Source organism: Porites lutea, chromosome 13, assembly GCF_958299795.1.
Source record: "Porites lutea chromosome 13, jaPorLute2.1, whole genome shotgun sequence".
Classification (NCBI taxonomy): domain Eukaryota; kingdom Metazoa; phylum Cnidaria; class Anthozoa; order Scleractinia; family Poritidae; genus Porites; species Porites lutea.
The window spans coordinates 1220165-1228163 of NC_133213.1; the positions used below are offsets into that span (position 1 = coordinate 1220165).

Genomic DNA, 7999 nt, shown 5'->3' on the forward strand with positions numbered 1-7999 from the left:
GGATAATTTTATCTATTTTTTGGAGATCATTCAATCATCATATTGTAGAAAAAAATAATTAAACTGAATTTGCGTTTTAAGCTGTCAAATCTGAATTCAAATTTCGCACTAACCCTGGGTAATCTTAACCAAGCTTTGAACAACTCGGCCCTGTTTTTTAGTAGCCTGTTTGAAAAATTTCAGTCAACCCAAAGAATGTTCATTAACTTTTAAATTTTGAAAGGTAAAAATGAAAAAAAAATAGCTTTAAAGTACTTTGTTTGTCTTGTTTACGGCGGTCATCGTGAGCGCATTTGCGATACAAAATATATTTACCGCTAATATATGCGAGAGAGTATCCCGCTCGGTCCGAGAGAGCACTTCAGGTAGTTAACGTATCAGCAGGCGAACCTAAATTAATAAAACTGAACGTTTTGCAAATAAAAACTTCCATTTACCAATTAAGTTTTGAAAGGATTTTCATTTGCTTGTTAAAACTTTACATCAAACTGTGAAGTACGCGCTTTTGAATATTCACATATTAAATACTTATTTAAAAACATTCTAAGAGCGTTAAAATCATATGTTTTGATTAAAGCCCGATCAGAATAAAACTTAAAGACTTGCGAATCCTTTACAACACCTCAAATTTTATTTTTTTCGTTCTTTCGTTCTTATAATTTACACATATTGATAAACTTTATATTTTCACCAAAGGAGATGACTACATAAACCGATATTTATATATTCACAACAAGATACTGATTATTGTTTTCTAATGTACACATCTTATCTTTTTCTTTTCAACTACCATTGTTTTTCCACGTGTCAATATCTCCGTTATACTGAACACGGATTGTATATCAGACGCTTTAACTGGTTTATATTGTAACGTAGGCCGTATCATTCTATTTAGTCTTCTTATATAGTCTTTTTACAGTAACACTTTTTTTATAGTTTGTACATAGTTAAGGCTTTGAATTACTTAGGGAAGGGCTCGCTCGCACAATCGTTTCCCTTTTTTATGAGTTCATGGTCAACTGCGAAGCGTGCTTCATTGTTCACTTTTGTCACGTTGTTCTTTGTTTTCATGCAATTTACGGACATGCTTTTTAAGGTCAAAATTCCGGCAGAAGCCTTTACCACATTCCTTACATGTAAATGGTTTCTTGTCATTGTGCGTGTGCATGTGAAATGTCAGATTGTACACTTGATGGAAAGCCTTGCCACAAATATGGCACTTGAAGGGCTTTTCGCCAGTATGAGTCAGTCTGTGATTTTTGTAGTTTCCTTTTTGATGGAATCCTTTGCCGCAAATGTCACAAACAAATGGTTTATACCCGGCGTGAATACGAATGTGAGTGTTGAGAGTGGAGGATCTGTTAAAAGCTTTTCCGCAAATGTTACACTTATGAGGTTTTTCTTTCGTATGGATGATCTTGTGTCTGCAAAGCGTGCTTGCCTGCCTGAAGCCTTTGCCGCATATTTTACACTTGAACGGTCTTGCGCCTGTGTGTACTGGCATGTGACGCGTCAGGTTGTAATGTGCGTTGAAGACTTTGCCGCAAACTTCGCAGGTAAACGTTTTAGGCGCTCCGTTACGACGTTTGCGGCCGACGGAACTCACTACAGTACTCGGCATCTGAAGCGAAGAGGGTTTTGTGTTTTCCAGTCCAAGAAAACCACTTCCGGGAATAAAAATTCCCGCGCTTGGGTAACCGTCATCGCTTCGCGTTGGAGAAGGCACCAAGGCCCCGTCGAGGCTAACGGGACTGCAATTTCTAGAGTTGTAAGAGCATGGCGTTTCTTTGTAGAATGGCTTGCCCACACCGATGTCGCAATGGTCAGAATTAAACTGAAGGGAATTAAAAGAAAACGGGCTGAAAAAGCGTGCCTTCGGCGTCAGCTGTCCTTTTCCAGTTAAAAATTCTGGGTCTAGTGTAGCAAGATCCAACTTGATGGGCTGAAATATCTGCGTCGGTTCGATTTCCACTCGGATTGGCTCCCAAACGTTAGGCGGTGCCGTGGTCTCGTCAGAACCTGCTAGAAAAAAGAACGAGAAAGAGCAGTTTTAGATTTTTGCTGTCTCTATTTGCTTGCTAATGAATATTTAATGAAGTGTGGCAGTTTTGAATCTAAAAAACTCCAGTGTTTCAAGGCTTGGTTTTGCCCCAAATTTTCTCTGCAGTTCAAGAAAAATCACATTTCATACCAATTAACGAAACTCTTACAAGAATTCGCCGGCAAAAAGTTGAACTCACCTTTATCCCAAAGAACTGTGGTGGGACTACTCTTTTTCAGTTTAACAAGAAATGATCGAGGCATACTCGTTCAGTTGACCTTCAGTACAGTTATATTAGGCTCGGTTAATCACGCTGTCAGAACTTAAAAACAGTTTTACAAGATCTCCAACCAAATTTTCTCTCAGTTTCGACGATCACAAGCTCGAAAGAAAGGTTTTGGCTACCTTGTGTGCAAATCGCGCGCAAATCTTAATGGCACGAGGCTAGCGAGTGTGTCAGTGTATCAACTGGCTAATTTGTCGGACGCGTGCCGCATTTATTGCGCTCGTGTGCTCTTTTTACCTTTTGTGCGCATTATGTCAGCTGAAAAGAGGGCAATACAAACAAAAACACAAGGCAAGCTGTCCAACCGCGAACATTCAGCATTTCTGTCATTGGACAGAGAAAAGTTGTTCTCCCAAGGGAGGTCTCGGATTGACCAATCGTGTGCCATTCTGAGGGCACACTTAATCACTAGCCTGAACAATTGAGCCAAACTGACCCCGCCTCGCTGGCTCATTATCACCTAATTGCTTACTCTCATTTTCACGTTCTGTAGTTGTACTTTATAGAGTGTAGAATTACTAGGTTTCCAAAACACTGCGCCAGAATGTCTCAGCTTAGCAGTTACCGGGTGCTTCCGGAAATCTGGGATGTTTAAGCGTTTGTTTTTCAATCGAAGCTCGATAACCATTGTTTTGCAAATAAAATACAGAGAAAAATCTTTTGCCTCAGGGGACTTCAACGAAGTATAAAAACGTCTCTTGAAAAACAGCTGCATGAATTTTTTATCAAGTTTTTTAGAAAGAATGTTTAATCTTCTTTTGATGGTGAGACACCTTTGGAGGTAGTATATTCTTAAGAAGATTCGTGTTTACGATGTAACATTTTATTTTAGCCGATTGTTTAGGAACACAGCCGTGTTTGGCGGGCATTCACGGACGGATCACCAAAGAAAAATAACTTGAAATAAAAATAGAATGAACGAATCTGTTTTGTCTGAGACAGAAAATAAATTCATAAAAATTTAGTGCCCTATTCCACAAAAACAGATGTGTTTTTTTTTAGAGAGTGGAAGCCCCGTACTATCTGACATGCCGAAAGAGGAAAGTTTGTACAAAATCGCTAGGCAACAAGATGTAAAAAAGAGATACTAAAACGTCTTTATCGTATATCAAGGTTTGTATCTAAACGTAGTAAACTACACAGTTTCTTGCCCAGTACTGAGGTACTTCATCCTGGAAACTTAAAAAAATAAAATAAAATAACGAGCTCAGCCCAGTCTGTAGTAATGTTTAAAAGTCGCCGTCAAGTCTCGAAATAGTTTTATAATTGCGATATCGAATACATTCTAACATAAATATTTTATCTCGACCTGAAAGGCTAAAAAATAAAATACTAATTGAGTATTATTTATTTCACAACAGCAAAAGAAATTTGTGTCGCGTTCCTATTGGAAAGAAATAATAATTAGTTGCTCGATAATACAGCATTGTGAGTTACTGTGGTTCAATTGCTTTCTTTCTTGGAAGAGCCAGGTGTCACGGCCCATCGTACTCGAAGTTGAACTACTTTTGCACAATTTATGCTATTATCGATTCACAAATCTTTGAAGTTTATGAAGCGGTCTAGAATTTTTTTTAACAAGCCAATCATAAATTCTGAAAAGTAAGAAAATATCTAATGCTGTTAATACAATTTCCAAAACATTTCCAAAGTTTTAATTGTATTAACTGATTCATTTTTCATACTTTTTTTTTACTTTGCGCTTTCCATCTCTTGTAAAGTTGTTGAAGTAAATAGGTTATCCCCTGATCATTATAACACTGACAAGTTGTCTTCCAAATCCCGCGTGGATTACCACAAAAGCGTGGCCGCGTGCGTCAGGATCTTTTCGCTTTGTTATTCAAATGTACTGTCATAAAACAAAAAGTTGATAATATACCACGCGTACTCCTAGAGTTCAATAGTGTTTTACCGTACATCGCATATAGTAGTCTTGTAAGAGGCCGTTTACAGATCTTTCTCTTTGCAATAACAATTTTAATTTATTACACCAAGGTACAAAATGAAATTCTCGTTAAAATCTACTTTTTTTTAACCTGGAGCGTTATGGAAGCACCCTTGCGTTTAATGTAAACTTGGGGCCGAGTCCACAAATATCAGAAGTTTCCTACTGAGCGATATAGAATATAGCACGCGTTTTAAGTTTAAAACGCTTTTTCCTCAGCTAGTAATTTCACACTGGGTTGTTATCACATTAAATGGCTTTGCGATTCACTTTTATTTCGATACGGCAGGGGTTTTGGTATTTGAAAAGCTTCTCTCATCATAATTTATCCGGAACCACTTTGCAAGAATTAAACAATGTTGTCACACATTTCGGGCCGCGATCTTAGAAGATGGCTTTTTTTGGCACGATTTTCACACTGTTGCAAAGTCTTTGTCTAATTTAGATTGCATTCAAACAAATCGCGGGCAAACAAAGGCGGGAGTTTAGGGCTAAATTGCAGCATTGTCGGGGGGTTTTGTTTATCCTGAAAAACTCCTACCCACGTGGAAAAAAGAGGGAAGGCGACAAGTTTTACATTGATAAAGAAAGGCACGAAGGAGCATTTAAGTTAAAAAATAACGAAACATCACATAAGAAAACATAAACCGCGGGTTATTGTTCCAAATGTAGGGGAGTGAATTTCGTCAATCGGACCAAAGCTTATCCGGGCTTTACGAGAATTTTAATAAAACGTCGCCGCATTTGGTAATTTGTCGCCTTTTAAATAAAAATTGAATCAGCCACACAGCACCTTCATTTCATCCAATTAAATTGTGTTATAGATGTACGTATTTTGCCGAAAACAAGTTTAGTACAATTATTAAGTACAGCCAACCACCTGGCGGGGTGAAGGGGTCATCGATGACTGAAAGCGAAGCGGCGCGTGGCCATTCGCGTGGCATGCGTTCTCGAACAAGATGGTCTTTAAAGACGGACAAAATCATGATTGGCAGGTGAATTTTGGGTGCCCCATTGAATTTCCAATAGCTAATTAAACAGCTCAGTCGTTCGAACAAAGCATAGTTTTCCCTTGGTCGCGTGTCGGTCTTATTTCAGTTGATACTCTATCAAAGAAAACAGAACAAGATATTTTCTTAATTGCAGGTAGATATGCAGTTTTAATGAGGTGCGGGTACCTGTGGGCGCGAAGAGCACAAATACGTTTTTTATTGACTACAAAGTCCGACATCGCTTTTTCATTTCGAGATTCAAGACCATAGAAAACTTAGCAAAATGTGAGTGATATCATTCCTTTTTTTTCTTGAGTTCTTTCTTAACATTTTGATTTAGAAAACCTTAAACAAAAGCATTTTAAACGCAGCTGATGTGTATTTGTCATAACAAGCAAAATTAATCTCATTATGAGCGATTATTTACGGCAAATCACCGCGAAGTGCGTCTAAATTAAAAGATAACATTTAGATAAAAACATTGCGCCTTATTTTCAGATTTAGAAACGAGGTACGAAATTCCTAACACTTTGCCCTGGGTGTAAAACCAGACCCTTTTCTACAGATCAAACATTGTCTTCCCATCTAACACCTTTCAAGCATAAAGAGATCGAAGTGAATAGTTTTTCGTCGGCCAGGCTACGTGTTTCAATGACGATACAGAATAAAAACACTTTTCGGGGTAAATATTTACATAGATTAATTTCCCTACGCGCCGACTAATAGAGCGATTATATTGCTTCTGACAATAACGCATGTAAACACTTCAGTGAACCAGAAATAAAGGCAACCACGCTGTTTTTTTTAGGTAAGGAGAGAATCAAACTTGTTTAATAAAATACTACTGAGTGTGTGCTACTGTATTCTCTATAAGTGTACATTTTAACCATAGAGATATACTCGCCCCCTTGACCAATTTAATCGGCAATTTCTTTCGTCTCAGAAAATTAAACACTCCATTTTCAAATTTAATTTTCGTAGGGCAAGACCTTGGCTTGAGAGAGACCTAATTAGCTTATCTTATCAAACGTTCTTAATTGCTCGCTCAAGAAGCGAGCCGCGTGTGCTGGCTTTGTCTTGTGGCACGTGCGCATTAAAAGCAGATGAGGCGAGTTTCGGACATTTTGAATTGCCTCAAGTAGCTATTCACCATAGTATAGTTGTACTTAATTTCAAATTTGGGAATTAATTTATCACTGTTAATTAACATGATTAGACATATGATGAACGAGGTTTTGAGAGACTTACTAAGCTTTAGACTAAAGGGAAAAAGAAAATTCAAGCGGGTTTTCAACAAGAAGTCTTCTTTTATTTCAACAGACCACAATAACATTTTTTTCTGCTTCACTAAACTAAGCAAGGTTCAACCGTTCTGATCTTGATTTTGCTGCTATTCTATTAAAATGTATTTATCTAGGTAAGAAGACAGAGAACGTCGAATTAAACTTTTACCCATGCTTTGATCTAAGAAAGAAGCGACACATTCTTACAAAATTATCTTTTATTTCTTCTGCTTTAATTCATTTGGATATGTTCTGTCATTACAACCTCTCCTTGTTTATCACATGTGCAGATGCTGCAGTTTCAGGACCTTCTCCCAATTTGTGTCTTACATCTTTTACTGCTAATAGTAACTAAAGTAAAAATTTTGAAAAAAAATTCAAATTTCTTTTCTCAAAATCCCAAGAAAAAAATTGTAGTATGCAAGGTTCAGCCGAAGAGAATTCATTTGAATGGTAGCATCATGAGATTTCTTCCACAAATAGAAAAGTTCGAATGGCAAATGATGCCACCATAACTCGGGCAAGAAGTTCATGAAGGGAGGGGTTGATAAACCAATAGTGTACCTTAAGCTCAAAAATGGATAGGCTTTTATATGTACAGTATCTCTGTTAGGACTCAAACAGGTTTTTGTTGCTGACTATTTTTATGATTTCTTATTTTGTTCCTTGATACGTTTCAGTACAGTTTAGGTAGGCAAACTTGATATTCACTCGGCAACCCTGCGTATATCATGTTTGAGCGGTAAATCTTTGTGAAGAAGAAGCAAAAGGCAAGCTTACACCGTTGCGTATCGAATTTCGACAACTGTTTTCAAGGGAAAGGGAAAAATTTAAAGAACTATTCACGTATAAGGGGAAAGAATACACACACGTAGATTCAAAGCAAAAGAATCTCAAGTGTTTTACAAAGGGATTAGCACGAATTAATACCTAATTTGTTTTCCATTGGTGTAACAGTTTTTCCCAGAAAGAGTGTATTATTCTTGGCGTGTCCTAAAACGCCTTTCAATTTTTATCTTCTGTTATAGTTTTTGATTTTATCTCAGAAATACGACAGCGGTTTACGATTGAAGTAGGGCTTTGTTTTAACACAACACATGGGAGGCTTTTCTTTTCTGTGCGGCTTGCCGCATCTCTTCCGAGCACAGTTTCCATTTTAGCTACTAAGAAGCATACTTCACTGACTGCTAAACATCCCCTTAAAAAATAATACAAAGACGAAAGCCACGATAACTACCTCCACTAAATTTTGTTGTAATTATAAGACTGAAACAAAAAAAGAAATTACAAGCTGGAAGAACTTACAACTCTCGAAGGCTTTTTTAGTTTTCTTTTTTCGCGCCGAAGTTTACGTGAATCGTGTGAAAAGCTATTGATTGGAAAATAAGTACATGTATGTCTCAGAACTTCTCATAAACTCCTCCAAAAAGGAAAAAAAGGGTTTGTTTATAA

The 7999-nt window shown here is 37.3% G+C and overlaps 1 protein-coding gene across 2 annotated transcripts; it reads right to left on the reverse strand.

Annotated features, from left to right (window-relative positions):
- Positions 1-611: 611 nt before the first annotated feature.
- Positions 612-3349, reverse strand: LOC140922779 (uncharacterized). Of its 2 annotated transcripts, none has more exons than XM_073372800.1 (2): positions 2241-3349; positions 612-2019 (listed from the first exon to the last, which is right to left on the reverse strand). In XM_073372800.1, the coding sequence occupies exons 1-2, from the start codon at positions 2302-2304 to the stop codon at positions 1034-1036; spliced, it is 1050 nt and encodes a 349-aa protein (XP_073228901.1). In that variant the 5' UTR covers positions 2305-3349; the 3' UTR covers positions 612-1033. The 2 variants fall into 2 exon arrangements, with proteins under 2 accessions (XP_073228901.1, XP_073228900.1); XM_073372799.1 differs by having other exon boundaries at positions 612-2022; positions 2241-3347.
- Between the last annotated feature and the right edge of the window lie 4650 nt (positions 3350-7999).

Bases quoted from the DNA above. Each gene is read 5' to 3' on its own strand.
- LOC140922779 (XM_073372799.1), bottom strand. From the start codon at position 2,304: ATGCCTCGATCATTTCTTGTTAAACTGAAAAAGAGTAGTCCCACCACA. The intron at 2,023-2,240 runs GTGAGTTCAACT...TCTTTTTTCTAG, and splicing joins CACAGTTCTTTGGGATAAAG to CAGGTTCTGACGAGACCACG.